Source organism: Brassica napus, chromosome C1 (genome assembly GCF_020379485.1).
Source record: "Brassica napus cultivar Da-Ae chromosome C1, Da-Ae, whole genome shotgun sequence".
NCBI lineage: Eukaryota > Viridiplantae > Streptophyta > Magnoliopsida > Brassicales > Brassicaceae > Brassica > Brassica napus.
In genome coordinates, this window is record NC_063444.1 from 34,375,904 (window position 1) to 34,394,350 (window position 18,447).

The 18,447-nt window shown below is 37.7% G+C and overlaps 2 protein-coding genes across 2 annotated transcripts; one reads left to right on the top strand and one right to left on the bottom strand.

Moving 5' to 3' along the window:
* Positions 1-604: 604 nt before the first annotated feature.
* LOC125579957 lies at positions 605-3,308 on the bottom strand. Its single transcript, XM_048743877.1, has 5 exons — positions 3,109-3,308; positions 2,556-2,946; positions 2,162-2,461; positions 821-2,053; positions 605-709 (listed from the first exon to the last, which is right to left on the bottom strand). The coding sequence occupies exons 1-5, from the start codon at positions 3,306-3,308 to the stop codon at positions 605-607; spliced, it is 2,229 nt and encodes a 742-aa protein (XP_048599834.1).
* A 12,652-nt stretch (positions 3,309-15,960) lies between these two features.
* On the top strand, positions 15,961-18,149 carry LOC106376787 (transmembrane protein 87A). Its single transcript, XM_013816907.3, has 5 exons — positions 15,961-16,300; positions 16,393-17,326; positions 17,403-17,498; positions 17,573-17,709; positions 17,810-18,149. The coding sequence occupies exons 1-5, from the start codon at positions 16,074-16,076 to the stop codon at positions 17,955-17,957; spliced, it is 1,542 nt and encodes a 513-aa protein (XP_013672361.2). The 5' UTR covers positions 15,961-16,073; the 3' UTR covers positions 17,958-18,149.
* Positions 18,150-18,447: the final 298 nt, after the last annotated feature.

Genomic DNA, 18,447 nt, shown 5'->3' on the forward strand with positions numbered 1-18,447 from the left:
TTTAGTATAAACGTTATTCGAGATATCGAATCGTTGTAGTGTTAAGCTCGTTATGACTTTGTCTCGGTCAATTTCTTTGACTCGCGATCGTTCGTCAATTGAGTTTAATTATGAGTTCTCGACGTTGACGGTTCCAAATCGACCCTAACGTAATTTTCAAGCGTTCGGTGGGCCAAACCTTACTTAGTAAATTACAGGGTGAGTTGGAGTCATTGTCTCGGTCGTGTTGGTTTAAATCGCAACACGGTTGACTCCCGTGAATACGTGTCTGATCAGGACATATCCAACCTGGGATGCGAGTACCGATACGCTTGTTCGAGAAGCCGGGGCATGCTCGTGTCGGCATCGCTTAAGTGATCGTCTGCTTCGGAGATCGATTCCTCGGGGAGGAGGTTTGTTTTTTTTTTTTTTTTTTCTGCTGGACCCCTTTTTCTTTTGGGCTGCCTATGTATCCCTTTGTGGGAATCAAGCCATTCGTAGTTCTTAGATTGCGAGTAAAAGTGGCTTTTGAGGCGCATTTACTCGGTTTTTTTTTTTTTTTTGAGCGAGAGGCGAGTAAAAGTGGCCTTAGTGGCGCATTTACTCGGTATGGCGTTCGTCTTGACTAAGGATTGAAGAGGCGGAGATGTTTGGAGTTCCAAGCTCTCAGTATTGCTTCGCCTGTTGAAGTCTCAAGGCGGTATACTCCTGGTTTGATGACTTCGACTATCTTGTATGGTCCTTCCCAGTTGGCTCCAAGCTTGCCGGCTTTCCATTCCTTAGTGTTTTCGAAGACCTTTCTTAAGATAAGATTGCCCATTTCGAGGGGACGCGATTTGACCTTTTTTTTGTAGTAGCTCTCGATTTGATGCTGGTAATTCTGGATACGGAGTAGTGCTTGTTCGCGCTTTTCCTCGATGTCGTCGAGTGCGTCGAGCAGCATGCTGCGGTTGAGTTCGACGTTTTGTGGCATTCGCGATCGGCGCAAGCTCGTCACATTCACTTCTGCAGGAGCCATTGCCTCGACGCCGTAGGCCATTGAGAAAAGGGTAGCCTTCGTCGCTCCACGAGGAGTTGTTCTGTGGGACCACAGGACACCGTCTAGTTCATCTGCCCAACAACCTTTCTTTAAGTCGAGTTGTTTCTTCAGACCGTCGATGATGGTCTTGTTCGTCGACTCGGCTTGGCCGTTACTTTGCGGGTTTCTCGGGGTCGACATGTTGAGTCGAATTCGCCATCTGTCGTATAATCCCTTGAAATGATGCGAGATGAATTGTGAACCGTTGTCTGTAATGATCTCGTATGGGAGCCCATGTCGGCAGATTATGTTCTTCCAGACGAAGTTTTGCACCTCCCTTTCGGTGATGCTGGCATAGGCTTTGGCTTCAACCCATTTGGTGAAGTAATCTGTGAGGACCAGGATGAACTTCTTTTGGCGAGATGCCGACATCGGACCGATGATGTCCATTCCCCATCGCATGAATGGGTATGGAGCAGTTAGGGTATGAAGGAACTCCGTTGGGCTGTGTAAGGTGGAAGCATGACGCTGGCATTTGTCGCACTTGCGCACGTATGTCTCGCACTCGGCGTTCATGGTTGGCCAGTAGAATCCGAGATTCTTTACTTTTAATGCGAGAGCTCGTCCGCCCGAGTGATTGCTTGCTGCTCCTTCATGTGTTTCGGCCATGACTAGTCTCGTTTCTTCGCCGGAGATACATTTGAGTAGCACCTTCGTCGCGGTCCATCGGTGTAGTTCCCCGTCCATGACAACGTAGTGTGCGCTACGTCGCCTCAGTCGTCGCGCGTCCCATTTCTCGGTGGGCAATAAACTTTCAGCGAGGTAATCGATGAGTTCCTTGCGCCAATCTGTTGGCTGATCATCCTGCGAAGGAGGTTCTGCTTCCTCGATGTCCATCGCTTCGCTAATCGCTACTGCGATCGCAGTCTGTTCCGACTTCGTATCGATGCTCGGTTTCTCGATTTTATGGATTGGGATTGTCCTCTTGACTTGATCGTGTAGCTTGCTTCCTAGAGCAGCGAGGGCGTCGGCACAGACATTTTCTCCGCGAGGAACCTTCGTGAGTTCGAAGAACTCGAAGTCTCGCGTGAGGTCTTGGACGAGTTTGAGGTAGGCGTCCATCCTTTCGTTGTGGACGTCGTAATCGCCGAGGTACTGGCTTACGATAAGTTGAGAGTCGCAGTAAGCGCTGATTCTTTTGGCTTTCACTGCCTTGGCGAGACGGAGCCCTGCGATGAGGGATTCGTACTCAGCTTCGTTGTTTGACGCCGCAAAACCAAAGCTGAATGACTGCCGGATGAGTTCTCCTGTTGGTGATTGCAGTTGCACTCCTGCCCCCGACCCTTTACTCGTGGATGAACCGTCGACGTGTAGGATCCAGTTTAAACTTGGTAGGATGAGGTCTTGCTCCAGCTCTGGTGTTAACTCGATTAAGAAGTCGGCAAGGATGTCATGTTCGCTCAGCTAACTCGATTAAGAAGTCGGCAAGGATGTCATGTTCGCTCAGCTCCATCGTCCATTTAGTCAACCGTCCTGACTGGTTAGTATTCTGCATAACCGTTCGGAGTGGTTGGTTGGACAGTACTTCAATCGTGTGCGACTGAAAGTAGGGTCGCAGTTTCCTGGCCGAGGTGACGACAGCTAATGCCATCTTTTCGAGTGTTGGGTATCTCGTCTCTGGCTCGGTCATTCTTTTACTTGTGTAAAAGATTGGTTTCTGTTCTCCCCGATCTTCTCGAATGAGCACGCTGCTGACGGCGGAGGATGTGACGGCTATGTAGAGAGACAATGTGTCGCCGGCTTCTGGCTTTGATAGTACTGGGGGGGTTGTGAGGTAGTGCTTGAGTTGATTGAACGCCTCCTCGCACTTTTCGTCCCAGACGAACCTCTTATTGCCCCTTAGTAGCTCGTAGAAGGGAAGACACTTATCGGTTGATCGCGAGATGAACCTGTTGAGAGTTGTTATGCGTCCGGTTAGTCATTGTACTTCGCGGCTGTTCTTTGGGCTTGGAAGGTCGAGGATCGCTGAGATCTGCTTGGGGTTAGCCTCGATTCCTCGTTGAGTGACAATGTAGCCGAGGAATTCTCCCGAAGTGACACCGAAGGTACACTTGGCCGGGTTGAGCTTCATCCCGTAGTCGTTTAAGATCTTGAAGCAGTCGCGTAAGTTGTTTAGGTGATCGTCGGCCTTGAGCGATTTGACTAACATGTCGTCGATGTACACTTCCTCGGTGTTGCCAAGCTGATCAGCGAACATTCGGTTGACGAGTCGCTGATAAGTCGCGCTGGCGTTCTTTAGCCCGAAGGGCATCACCTTGTAGCAGTAGGTCCCTCTGTCGGTGATGAATGCCGTCTTCTCGCGATCGTCGGGATGCATCAAGATCTTGTTGTATCCCGAGAAAGCGTCCATGAAGGTTAGGAGTTCGTTACCAGCAGTTGATTCGACGAGACGATCGATATGAGGGAGTGGGTAACTGTCCTTTGGGCACACCTTGTTGAGGTCCGTGAAGTCGACGCATATGCGCCATTTGCCGTTTTTCTTTTTGACGACAACCGGGTTAGCCAACCATTCGGGGTATCGGACTTCGGTTATGAAACCCGCGTCGAGGAGCCTGTCGACTTCTTCGTTTACGGCCTTAGATCGTTCTGGACCGAGTTTTCGTCGCTTCTGTCGGATGGGTTTGAACGTCGGGTCGACGTGCAGTTCATAGGAGGTAACTGCGGGTTGATCCCCTTCATGTCGGAAGTCTTCCAGGCGAACGTCGAGGCGTTGTCTTTGATGAAAGAGATGATCCTTGAACATACGTCGTCGGACAGGTAGACGCCAACTCGGATGATTTTCGTCGGGTCGGATTCATCAATTGCGACTTCGCGAACTTCCACCTTCTGGGGGTATATCTTGTTGAGTGGTTTACTGACGGAGTTGACAAGGGAAGCTTGTTGCTGCATCTTTACAGTTGCGATCAGTAGTTCTCTCGCGGCTTGTTGATCTCCCCGAATCGTCTGAGGGACGCATTGATGATAAGTCGAAGGGACGGCTTTCATGGAATGCAGGCATGGTGTTCCGAGTATGGCATTATAGGGTGCTTTGGCGCGGATGACGGAGAACTTGACGGTGCGGGTTATACCACATGTGTAAACTGGAAGGCGAATTGTCCCGATCATTTGCTCTGAGGCTCCCTTGAAGCCGGTGAGCGTGCGAGAAGAAGGCTTCATATCCCGTAAATCAACTCCCATTTTGTCGAGTGTGTCGCGAAAGATGAGATAGACTGAGCTGCCGGTATCAATAAGGACTTTTGCGACCAGACATTCGCCGATGTCAAGGTCGATGAGGAGAGGATCGTTATGTGGCATGTGGACGCCCTTGGTGTCTAGTGCCGAAAAAGTGATCTGGTGATCATTTTCGACTGGAGAAGGCCACTTCTGAGAGGTGGTTGCTTGACGTTTGAAATCTTTGACGGCTCGAACCGAGTCACCGCAAGGTGGTGATCCGCCTATTATGACACTAATGTGCGGGGCTCGGGTAGCTCGCATTGATTCGAGTTGCTTCCTCAAATCGTCAGTTGTGTTCTCGAATATAAGAGTTTCTGCGGGCTGTTTCTTTTTTTGATTCGAGAAGTCGTCGCAGATCGGACCCTTTCGAATGGTTGAGTTGGATTCGTAGGTCGTCGGCCTTCGAATTGAGCTGGTCGCGAAGGTCGCCAGTTTGACCGACTCTCCGAGTGTTGCATTTGGAGATGGTCGCACGGAGGTCGGCGGTTCCTGTGTTTTCGTTCGTGGCGCTTTTTCGCTTCAATAGAATGCGCAGGTCTTTATCTGTTTTCGAGGGAGCGAGAGACTGCTTATCCTTGCTGTCCAATTTATCGCGCAGATCTGGTTGCACTGTCGGGACGTCGTCATCAGAGGAGTCGCAAGGGCGAGAGAGTATGACTTCCACTCGTCGCCAGCGACGCGGGTGTTCGTCTTCTGACGAATCATTGGCGGGGCCGACGTTGTTGACGGGAGTGCGCTCAGGGCTTGCTCTTTCCTCGCTCGGGGCCGTGTTCTTTTGAGACTTCTGTGCCTTCTTCTCCTTGTTCTTACTCCAGCTTTTGGTGTTTTTCGGTATCGTAGGAGAAGTGGGCATTTGGATTGTCCCATTAGTGATCCCGTCGAAAAACTGCCCGATGAGGACCTTGCATTCCTTCGTGTCATGGGAATCTCTTTTGTGGTAGAGGCACCATTTTTTTGGCTCCTCCGAGTTTGAACTCGCTGGTTCGGATGAGGTTGACTGCTTCGGAGCGGAGTCTCGATCCCAGTGGTTCCAGCCTTTCTCTCGCGTGATGGCTGCTGATTTTGGAGATTCCTCATCACCGACCGAGCTAACGTAGCCTCGCTTCTGAGTGGTATTTCCACCGGAGAAGTGCTGGCGGGGCTCGGGGCGGGTGTCGTTTGTTCGGGAGGGTCGCTGTTTCACTGCTGCTTCTTTTGCGAACTTTGCTCTTGTGTCTTCTTCCATGCAGATAAAGTTGTGCGAGCGAGCGATGGCGTCGGAGACAGATTTTGTCAGATATCGGTAGAGATCCTGGCGGAATGTGGAGTCGACGTGCAAGGTGTTCATCAAAGATTCGACGGCGATATGGTCGGGAATATCAATCTTCGAGACAATAGCTTTGAATTTCTCCATGAAGTCGCGGAGACTTTGGTCGCTGGCGTGAGTGAGGTTCCACAAATCTGACACGGTCGCTTCCTGGTTGGTGAACATGATATAGTTCTTAAGGAAAGCCGTCGAGAGGTCGTGGAAACAGTCGACGGAGTTTTCTCTGAGGCCGGTGAACCAAGTAAGGGCCGGTCCTTCTAGGGTTTCGACGAAGAGTTGGCAAAAGCCGGCGTCTTTGTCTTCGTCGGTCAGGTTTGCGCGTCGCATCGCTATGTTGAAAGACGTGACGTGAGTAGAAGGGTCAGAGAGACCTTTGAAGGTTGGAAGACGGAGTTTCTCCATCTTCTGTAGCCGCACGCCGGTAACCTTTTGCGTGAAGGGTGTACGAAGAGATTCCGCGAGTACATGCTCGATTTGGGGCGCGGACGTCGTCACCTGGTGGATCTTCGAATTGATGTCGAGGACCGACTGTTTCAACGCGGCTAGTTCGCTTGCGGTGTGCGCGTTGATGTCGTTACCGGCGCTTTGGTTATCGTTATCCCGCGTAGGTGCTACGTCGGTGGTTCGTTCTGTGGCGAACATGTGTCGACGATACTGCGCCGTTGAAGCTTCGGCATTTGCAGCGAGAGGAGCAAGGATCTTTGCTATCGCCGTGATTTGGTCAACTGCCGCCTTCTGCGCCGCTTCTTGTAGGGCGAGGCGTGTCAGGATATTTTCCATAGACGCAGGATGGGGAAGTGGAGTTACTGGTGTAGGCGTAGGTGTCACCTCTGGAGCCGGCGTCACCTCGAGAGCTTCGCGTTCTTCGCCTGACGAAGAACTGTCGTTGTTAACGACCATAGTTCTGACGTTACTTTGCTAGTTGCCCCACGGTGGGCGCCAACTGTTTGATCGGAAAACGGTAATAAAGAAGAGATGGGTCTTAACAAAGACGTCTTATTTATGGTCGGAGAAAACGTTCAGTCGGTTACAAGGAAAACGAAGAGAGTGCGACAGAAAGGAAGCCGGTGGCTCGATGAGCTACTGGAAAAGTACAACTAACGGTGAGATGAAGCAAAGGTGAAAACCCTAATCTAGCCGCCAAGTGTTAGTCAGTCATTTCGGATCCTTCTCTCGTTGTCTCCACTTTCCCTTATATAGACGTCCTGATGCTTCGTCCTTGACCTAATTTACGCCATATTGGTGGGCCTCCTCTGCTGGGCCGAGAAGCCCGTAGGCGTCCGAGCGGCCGCTGAGCCAAATATACTTTAGTCGATGACGATCGACTAAAAGTACTCAAGAGTCAAGCCGAGAGACCTGACTCTTGAGCCGACCGATCGAGCCGTCGCTCTACCTAATCCGGGCCAGGCCTTTCTATTCCTCGGGCCTTGTGGGATGGTCGAATCCATCCTCTACATTACCCTTCTTCGATTCTCGCAGAGGGCGTGCGGCATTGGTGGTTGCGGGTTCGTGTGGTCTGTGAACTTGGTGCCTTCGTGGTGGTACTGTGCGGAAGGTTAGCATTTCCCAGGAGCCGTGTCGGTCTTTGTCCTTGGTGTACGTTAAGAGTGAGGCGTATAATACAAATTACTAGCAATGCAAGTCAATAGAAAAATATTGCTATTTTGGAGTACCGATATGGCATTGAAAAAAAGCTTTATATGTTTTTTAAATACAATGCATTCGTAAATCACAGCAAGACCAAGTCAAATTCCCGTTAACACTTGGAAAATAGGAACAGACGAAGACTTAACCGTCATAAAAGTTTTATATGTTCAAAAAATTAAAAATATTAGAATATATATTAAAGCACACTTTTTTTATCAAATATTAAAGCACACTTAATAGAGATTAGGTTAGCCGTTTTCAAAGATAAAAAGAAAATACAAGCTAAAGAACATGAGCTTAGAGTTTTTGGTGAGTAGTGTTTTCTTGTTAGAGAAGCAACTGTTGTTGCAAAAAGTTACCTTGAATAGTTTATAATTTGTCAGTGTTGATATACAACTTTTGTGTACTCACATATATATGATTGAACATCAGCTGTTCAAGTAAATTGATAATTTGTCGGTGTTTCATCCTCGCACAATGCATCTAGTTGTCCTGGCTCGGCTATGGTCTTTCGTTGTAGTTTTTTTATTGCATTGTATTTTAATATTTGTGTTTTCTGTTTTCTTTGTAATCTCGGTAATTCTGTCAAAACAAAAAATTGGTATAAAATTTAATATTTACACCCAAAAAAAAAAATTGTTCAAGTAAATTCAAATAAAGGTATTTGTTGAAGAGGAATCTCGTATCTTTGATCTTTCGTATTATCCCGTTCTAAGTTTTTCATTTGGTCTAAGAGCTGGACAACCTATACGATTTGGAATATCGCCTTTACAAGTTGAAGTCTTGGAAACAACATGTATAATATGAAATAACTAATTGCGGTTCAAAAGCTTATCACGCTAGACGAAAGAGAGTTTGGTCACTGAAAATTTTGGATGAGACATGTCATTCAGGCGATTGATGAAGAAGTATGATTTGTAGTCATTAATGGTTGGACTGAACTTACAATGATCAGCGAGGAAAAGAAGGTGGTTACTAAACTTTGCAATCTTTATTGAATCTTATCATTACAAAAAAACATGTGCATAACGACAAAACTTTACGAAAAATTTTATTATCGTAAATTGAAGAAAAGGTGACGAAGACCTTACGACGAAACATATAATCGTCGTAAAGTCGATGTAATTTTACGAGGAAAATATTTTATCGTAATCACATGTATGTTTACTACAAATTGCCGACTAAGGAGAAAATTTGTCGTATACAACAAACCGTTTACGATGAATTAGTTTACAATTCATTAATGACAAATCTTTATATATTAAAAGAGAAGCATGGTAATAAATGCATTCACACTATAATAGACACGTATCAGCTTCACAATGATTTGACAATAAATATACTAGCGCGTTCACATTATATTCATAAATGTGTTCACACTATGTACTTTGTGTTTTTTTAATATAAAACTCACATACATGGTTCCAATAAAACTCTGGATTTTTTGGTTCCAATAAAAATAGATAACGAATCAAAAGCCAAACTATATTTTTTTATTGTTTACGGATAAAATTGAGCAAAATATTCATAAATTTTATTCGATTCGTTATCCGTTCTGATTTGAACCAAAAAATCTGGATATCCGTAACTCTATGAAACAAATCCCATATATATTAATTGAGAAATATTACAACTTTTTTGTAGCCACGTGTCATCACTATGTTGATTCTTAGAATCATTAGAAAAATAATTTGGTCCATCTAATTATATAATAAGCTTTTTATTAAGTTAACCATAAATTCATTATTAATGTTCTTTATTATTTCTTTAAATAAAAGTTACGGAATTTCCTAATGTGGCTAAAGTATACATGGCAATGAATGATTTTGAATATTTGATAAAAATTAGTGTATCTTCTATCATATTTGCTTAATTTTAAAATATTAAAATAAATTAAACAATCCCAATAACCATATAATAAAAATTTAGATTTTTTTGTATATTTTATATTTTGAATTTTTAAAAACGACTATAAAATACTAAAATTGTTAAAAGTCTCACATTCAAATTTTGTGACCCATAGTTTAAAATGTTTTTATAACAAAATACAAATGATTTCAAAATCATATAAATAAAAAGTCTAATTTAATTAATTATTAAGATTAAAATTATATATATATATATATATATATATATATATATCATTTTAAATTAAACTATAAACCCTATAGAATACATAAATATTTTTGTTTTGAAATTTATTTTGAACAATTTTTTTTATAAAAGCTTTGAACGAAAAATGACAACTTTACTTTTTTTTTTACAATTATAAATTATCAGCAATTTAAAGTTTTAGCTATTAAAGATACAAATGATCAAAAACGCCATATGAGTAGAAAATATCATTTAATAGGTATTAATATTAAAAATATACTATGTATGTTAATATCATTTAAATTTAATTACATATCTATCAAATAAAAAAATATTGTTTAGATTAATAAAATTGATTTATATGTTCGTACCAATTTAATTGTATATGCAATAGTTACTGACTTTTGATTATTCAATATATATTTATTATTTTATAATATGTAAAAATATATAATACATAAAATAACTTTTATATATAATGTTCATTCCACGCTAGGCGCAGATCTTAACCTAGTCAAATACTAAAATACAATATCCAAAAAAGAAGCAAATCACAAATACCAATATTTTTAGGAACATAAATCTAATTTGATCCGTTATATGCATATATATATACATATATGTAAAGAATTATATATATATATATATGTTATATATATTATACTTTATATCAGTTTTACAATATTTTTATGAATTAAATTTATTATATTAGGTACTAGAATTTTAAAAGTTAAATAATGTTTTATTTTTGTAATAAAATGTTATTATTAAATTTTTCAATTATTTTTAAAATTTTATTTTATTTACGTATCAAATCGGATATTCTGTAAAATTCTAAAATATTTCGGATATCCGAGTCCCCGAATATCTAGGTGGCTAAAGATCGAATCGACACGAATGCTTCCAAATACCCAGATATTCGATATATGTCCACCCCTATTTAGTATTTACGGATACAATTTTTTTTTCTTTATATGTAAAAAATGACTAATGTCAAGGCCTTTTTTATTTTAAATTAATTTTAATTTTATCTTTCAGGTATTATTTTGAACAAAAATGTCATTTAATATTAATTAACAATATCTTTATATATTTGTCAACTATTTTTATATATTTTTTCATACACATACATGTGCACCTTGATGTGAGCACCTTGTAACTAAGTATTCACCACAACTGAAGTATCTAATTTTTTTGAAAGTTGAAATATTTTTTCTTAATGCTTCTTTCACTACCGACCAAATTGTAGTGAAATACTAATTTTCTTTTCTTTTTCTTATACCATTATCTGTTTAGAAACTATAATATGAAACTATTGGTTCGACATGACGACTATCTAAAATTCATAACATCAAAATAAAAAAATAATATTAATTTTTGGTTTTTACCCGAAAAAACCAAAAAATCAAACATTTTAACCGAATAAACTAAAATGAATATTAATTTAAAATAATATTTATATTTTAGAAGATTAAAAACCAAAAAAAAACTTAAAACCAAACCAATATCTAGATTAAACAGATTTAATGTCTTTTTATTAAAAATAACGAAATTAATAACCACATTCCGCGCAAGGCGCAGATTATTAACTAGTGTACGAGTAAAAGTGATGTGTTAGGTGGAAACGTGTTTGTAGTGTGCTATACTAACAAATTTGTCTTCAATTAGCTGTTATATGTTGTAAAAGACTTGTAAAACCATTATATGTTCATCAGCTGTTATATTCTTACTTACCAGTAATAAAAAATTCATATATATATGTTATTTCTCTTAATAATAAAACACACAAAAAGAATACAAAAACATGAAAAATAGAAGAAAAATGTTTGGTGATGATAATATTTACGATTTACAAAGTTGGATATATATGCACACAGATTCTGATGAGAGAGTGACAAAATAATTTACAAAGTTGGATATATATGCACACAGATTCATATACCAGGATGGTAGTACATCGTAGGGTGACAGATAAACGGTTTGTAGCTTTAGGGGTTAAAACATTAAAAACCAACTGAGATATTTTCTTTGGATTCAAAAATAGTTAGAGAATTTTTATCATTAAAAATATTTTTGTATTTATCAAATATTTAATTTTTTACATTTTCAAAAAGTGATTCACAATATAAAAACTTGCATGATTAATCTAATAACACTAAATTTCAGTATATTATAATTAGAAACTTTTATTTGATTCTAACTTTTTGTGCCAACAATTATTCATTTATTACATTATTAATATTAATTTGATATATCAATGCAAACCTAAAATTTTATAAGTTGAAACTAGAAGTATTATTTTGACATTCCATAATTTACCAATCAAAACTATAGTTTCATTTAAGGGAAATTGCCAAAAATACGACATTCATAGTACCACTTTTCATATTTACACTAAACACTTTTACTCTCACTTTAATGAAGGGTAAAATACATTTATAACCTTAGGGTTAACTAATCTAGACTTATGGTTTAGAGTTGAGAGGTGGGGTAGGATTCTAAATTTATAACCCTAGGGGTTTTTGGAATTTGAAATTTAGGATTCTAATAAATATATAAATAAATACTTAAAAATTTATATTTAAAAAAAAATAGTTTCAAAAATAATTTTTGATTTTCAAAAAGAAATTTTGAAAAATAATTTTTGATTTTTAAAAAGAAATTTTGAAAAACAAATTCAAAAAAAAAATCAAAAAAAAATTTATAAAAAAAATCGAATTTGAAAAAGTATAATTCGAAAACATAAAAATATATATATTTATTTATTTATTTAAATAATTATTTATTATATATATAGAGAACAAGAGTATAAGAGTCTTTTGTCACTTAATGAAGAAAATATTTTTGAAAATGTTTCTTTAGTGGTGGTAAACATGAATAATGGTAGCAAGAAAGTAGTAAACATAAAAATTCTCCTTCGTTTAATCATATTTTGATTTCTAGATATCTAACTTTTTAGAGTATTTTGGGGAAAACTGCTAAACAAACCTTCAACTTACATTAAACAAAATAAAACAACTCTTAACTTTATTTAAACCATTTTAATCTCTATTTATTTTTTAAAAATGTATATTTTAACATTCATATTGTTGATTCATCTGTTTTAAATAGGCGGAAATCAGCATTAAATCGATTTAAAATTTGACTTTTCTTATATCTAGAACGAAATACTCAGCAACAAAATAAGGTTTATAATGGACAATTTTATAAAGTTAGAGATTAAAAATAAGGTTTATAATGGCTTATTTTGTAAAGTTGGAGAATAAAATGGCTTCGATGAAAGTTCATGTTTTCATTTGTTTTGAAAGGTCAAAGTTTTAATGGTTTTTTCTTTTTAAACCAAAAAAATCTAATCGTTTCTTACTTACTAACGTCTTCAAGATCAAAAGATCCTAGAATTGTTGTTATAACAAATATTAACAAGATTGATCTATCGTAGATGGACAGCTTAAAAAAAAGAAAAAAAAAACAAATATTAACGAGACAACACTACATGAACCCTAAGATCTTTAAACATCTACGTTAATCAGATAATAGAATCATTTGAATGTTTATAGAGTTACATGGATTCATTGTGCCTGAGAGATCTTCTAGAATGGATTGAATCCTGAATGGAAGACGAACAACTCAATCTCTTCTTAGGAACTTTTAGGTTTCTATCGCCTTGCCTATAACGTTAGTTGTTGCTTTTAGGATATCTTTATGATGATCTAAAGATATGTATTTATAGATGGAGAGATGACCTAATTCCTCTTAGGGTTTTCTTTAAATTAATCTCAACCGTCCATCATGGTAGAGATAAATTAGGAATTACTCCTTTATTTCCAATTTCATTGGCCACCAAATATATTAAGAAATAACAATATTCCAATAGAAAACGGATAACTAAAAGACAATATAATAGGGAAAGAAAATATTCCTTACAATTTCCTACTTGGTCGTTATTAAGATTCACTAATGTTTTCTTTATGGAATCATAAGGCCGGCATAATATGCTATATATAACTTTATTTTTCATTTAGTCATCATAAATGTCTTTGACTAATCTAGTAATCAATGAGAGTCATGGTCGCATATCATTCTGCAACATGATCCCTTCCATGTACAATGATCACCTTCATAGTTAGACTATAAACATAAGTAGGAGTATCGTAATGGTGCCTTTAATGTCTTTAAAGAAAGACTCATTCTGTTATCATAAATCTAACCAATAATAATGTGTGCACACACTGGAAACAAAATATATAAAAATTGTAAAAGTCATAAAAGAGCTCAAATAATTGTCATACATAGGCTAATCGTAAACGAACAACATTAAGCGCTATCCTCAAGATCCATACTTTCAGCATGCTTCATGAAAGTCTTTGGAGGTAAAGCTTTTGTAAACCATAAGTCCAGTGTCTATATATTCAATGACAAACTTTTCTCTTTTGACATCTTGCTTCAGTGATAGATATGTGAGGTCCATATGCTTGGCTCCTTTAGATATCCTATCATGCTTAGCGAAAAAGATTGCAGCTTGATTGTCTCAATAAAGAGTGAGAGGCTTGTCAACAAAACTCAAAGCCCCAAACTCTGACACAAAATTCCGCAACCAAGTTCCTTGAATAGAAGCCTCATAACATGCAAAATACTCAACTTCCATAGTGGATGTGTATATCAACTCTGACTTCTGGCTATTCATGAAATGGCACCTCCACCAAGGAGATACACATAGCCGAGAATACAGTGTCTAGAGTCTTTCCATCCACTAAAATCTGAGTCTGAAAATCAACACATCCACAGATGTGTTGATTTTCGATATGTCAACATGTATTTTCTAGTTCCCTTTAAGTATCTCAAAACTTTCTTTGTAGCTTGCCAATGAGCGAGTCCTGGGTTACTCTAAAATCTACCCAGCATGCTAACTGCGTGGCTAATATCAGGTCTGGTACAAACCTGTGCATACATCAAACTTTCCACAAGAGATGCATAAGGGTATTTTTGCATTTCATTACGTTCCATTTCATTCTGCGGATATTGCTTAAGATTAAGTGTGTCACCTTTATGCATAGGAACAATGCTAGAAGAACATATCATCATGCCGAATCTCTCAAGAACTTTATCAATATATGTTTTCTGAGACAATCCCAAAATTCCTAGTGATCTGTCACATAATATCTCATTTCTTATCACATAGGATGCCTCACCCTTATCTTTCATTTAAAAAAAAAAGAATGAAATGAATAAAATAAAAAGAAAAGCTATTGCTCTCTTAATTTGATAAGGAATAATTGTAGTCTATTATTCTTTAAATGTTAAGGAAGGTAAAAGAATCATATGTAACAAATATTCTTTGTAAATGATGTAAATTGTAAAAAATGTTAAAGAATTCACTATTCTCACTCATTGTTTTGATCACTGTTTAGAGCCTTAATTTTTACTTTTGAGATGAGTGATCTAATTGGAATCTAGATTTTATTGGTTTTGACTTCGGTTTGTAATTGAGATTGGTTTACCATGTTTTTTTTTTATAACTACAATTTTTGGAATTTTTAGTGTCATTTTGGTGCTCTTTAGTCACTAAATAATTTATAAGTTTATTTGAGTAGAGAGAAATCAATTTGAATCAAAAAAGGATATTTGTGATACATGGGGGTGATTGGTTGAGCTTTATCTCCCTACTTTAGCTTTATTTATTTTTAAATTACTAAATTTTACCAATCATGTCGTAGCTTTACTTTTAAAAATTAAAGTCTACAATCAAGTTTTTATTTAGTTTTACCAATCATGCTTTACCTTTATTTTTAAAGTTACAGCAAAAAAAATAAAGCAAAACTTTTTCTTATGTATTTTAGGCAAAAACCCTACCTTATTTTTATAGGCTGTAGAATCTGTAAATGAAAAAAAAAATCTATAATATCAAATAAATTATATAATCATAATAAAAACTTTTATAAATATTTTAATTTTGAATTTGAGTGTTTTTAAATTATTAAGATATTTAAATAATATAAATATTATTTACATATCACATTTTAAATTACAATAAATTTTGATAATTTATTAAAAAATATTAATATAAATTATTTTAATTGATATAAAATAATAATTTTATATATACAACACATATTTCATATATTTTAATTTAAAATATCTAGAGCCTACCGCTTACAGCTACAACAAATTTAACTACAGCAAAAGTCTCTGTAGAAAAAAGTCTACAGTAACAACTTTACAACTACAACTGATTTATCTACAGCTAATCATCTACAGGTAAGTTTTTAAAGCCACAGTCGAACCAATCATCACCATGATGAATTAGATGCATCAGTCATTTAACAATGGATGAAAAACTTCCTCCACTGAATTGAGCTATAATTTTGATACATGATAATATATTACATATAATATTTATATTCTCACCTTTTTAAAGGTGATTCAAAATATAAAAATAGTATCTCTATTATAACTAAAATTTCAGAGTATTATAATTCAAAATTTTTATTAGATACTCTCTCCGTTTTTGAATAAGTGTCACTTTGACCTAATTTTTATAAGATGAAATAGGAATTATTATTATTATGAAATTCTACAATTTACCAATGAAAAGCTATAGTTTCATACTTCCATTTCATAAAAAAAATTGATTTCTAGATATATGTAACTTTAAAGAGTATTTTATTTTTGGTAATAAAGTGTAACATCGTGAATCTTCGATCAGCTCGGTGCCCAAAATTCCTGCTCCCTTGCCCGATCGAGAATCTTCGATCACCAATGTCCATGGAAAATCACTCAACAGGAGTCTGGGCGGCTTGGATTCTGCTCCTCATCGGAGCTTCCAATGCCTCGATCCACGACTACAAGAAGGAAAAGTTCATCCCGCAAGCCAATGCTCGATTCTTCCATGGCGGCAGCGAAGGTCTCTACGCTTCCAACTCTCAAGACCTAAACACCTCTTCTTCTTCTCCCGATATATCTCTTAAAGGAAAGTCGTTTATAAGGTCAATCAATCAATCTCTCTCCTCATCACCTTTACAGATAGTGAGTTTTTTTCAAGTATAGCTAACGATTGTATAAGCCTCTCTTCTCTTAGGTTTGCTGACGTAACCTTCGTGAGGACGATGGAATCCGCTAGCAAACAGAACCCAATGCAGTCGACCGCAGGTCTGGTCGAAGCGATACTACTCGAGGTGAAAGACCGTGATCGAATCGGTGGATCTTTTCTCAAGAGCAATGCTATTTGCTGCACTCCTGATCTTGCTGATGCTGGCTCTTGCACTCTCGGCGAAGTTATTATTAAAAGAGATTCTAATGATGATAAGTGGCCGAGACAGATCAAGACTTTCTTTAAAGGGAACAAGACGGAAGCTGCTATGCTTCCGGAGACCGTGGTGATAAACAAAACAGGGATGTACTATCTTTACTTCGTGATATGCGACCCGGGGCTGGACGGGACTGTTATCAGAGGGAGAACGGTTTGGAAGAACCCTGACGGTTATTTGCCGGGAAAAGTGGCTCCTTTGATGAAGTTTTTCGGTTTCATGTCTTTGGCTTATCTCTTGCTCGGCCTCCTTTGGTTTCTGAGGTTTGTTAAGTTCTGGAAGGATATCATTCAGCTGCACTATCATATCACTTTGGTTATCGCTCTGGGGATGTGTGAGATGGCTGTTAGGTACTTTGAGTACGCTAATTTCGACTCCACTGGGATGAGACCGATGGATGTTACTCTGTGGGCGGTGACGTTTTCTTCCATTAAGAAGACGCTTTCGAGGCTTCTTCTTTTGGTTGTCTCTATGGGTTTTGGGGTGGTGAAGCCTACACTTGGTGGGATAACCTCGAGGGTGCTTCTTCTTGGAGTCGTATATTTTGTTGCAACGGAGGCTCTTGAGTTGGTTGAGCATTTGGGAAACATTAATGACTTTTCTGGAAAGACATTGATATATTTGGTGATTCCAGTGGCGATATTGGATGCTTGCTTTATTCTGTGGATTTTCTCATCATTGGCAAGAACCCTTGAGAAACTTCAGGTAAGAGAGACTCAGTATCTATTTAATACAGCTACCTTTTTTTAGCTCTGCTTATCTTTCTAATGTCCAACTGCAGATTAAGAGAAACATGGCTAAGCTTGAGCTTTATAGGAATTTCACCAACTCGCTCGCTGTCTCTATTCTGCTCTCTATTGCTTGGATTGGTTTTGAGGTAACGACTCTTGCGTATTACTTGAAACACTCTAGTACTCAAAAGGGAACATTCTTATTTGTCTCTGTTATCAGCTTTACTTCAACGCAAGTGACCCTTTAAGCGAACTCTGGCGAATGGCGTGGATCATTCCAGCGTTTTGGAATCTACTATCTTATGGCCTATTAGCAGTCATATGCATCCTTTGGGCTCCATCCAACAATCCTACCAGGTTCTACCATTTTTTCTCAATTCTTTTTTACTTCAATCGTGCAAAGATATGAAGACTCTTATTTGGTTTTCACCGAGAGATGTATATTTGCACCTTGCAGGTATTCATACTTAGCAGAAACAGGGGACGAGTTTGAAGAGGAAGGTATATCGTTGACGAGTGGTGGAATTAAGATTACAGGCGATGTTGAAAGGAATGAGCTTCTGTACGGGCTTGCAGACGAGGTTGAGGAGGACAAACGTGAGTAAACTTCAGGTAGTAGCCTATATCTAACGAGTCTTTGCATCCTAGTTTGTAACCTTTATGTAAATCCTTAAACCTTTGTGCCTGAGTAAGTTGTTTTATGACCCTTAAGGACTCTTATTTACTCACATCAAAGTTCTTGTTGTCTTACTTGTTTACTACAAGGACAAAAGTTCCATTGAATATCTTCTGCTATATACAGACTGCTTTTTTTTACAAAGTATTAAAAATTCTATAACTATGCTATTAAACTTGCCAAAACTTTGTCAAGAATCTCACAAAATATTTTTATAAAGTAAACATAAACTTTAACAGATGGTTTATTGACAATATTTTATCAAATTTGATTTAGTAAATATTTGGAACTATATAATGTTGATGACATTGTATAATATGTTGTATGATATATGCTAAATCATTTTAATAATTATGGTCTAAATATTGTAGATCTATATTATTAGTTATAAGATATGGTGTATAACGTTATTTCATTAC

Bases quoted from the DNA above. Each gene is read 5' to 3' on its own strand.
- LOC125579957 (XM_048743877.1), bottom strand. From the start codon at position 3,308: ATGCCCTTCGGGCTAAAGAACGCCAGCGCGACTTATCAGCGACTCGTC. The intron at 2,462-2,555 runs GTTATGCAGAAT...TAATCGAGTTAG, and splicing joins CCAACCAACCACTCCGAACG to CTGAGCGAACATGACATCCT. The intron at 2,054-2,161 runs GTAAGCCAGTAC...GAACTCACGAAG, and splicing joins ACTGCGACTCTCAACTTATC to GTTCCTCGCGGAGAAAATGT.
- LOC106376787 (XM_013816907.3), top strand. From the start codon at position 16,074: ATGTCCATGGAAAATCACTCAACAGGAGTCTGGGCGGCTTGGATTCTG. The intron at 16,301-16,392 runs GTCAATCAATCA...CTCTTCTCTTAG, and splicing joins AAAGGAAAGTCGTTTATAAG to GTTTGCTGACGTAACCTTCG. The intron at 17,499-17,572 runs GTAACGACTCTT...CTCTGTTATCAG, and splicing joins TTGCTTGGATTGGTTTTGAG to CTTTACTTCAACGCAAGTGA.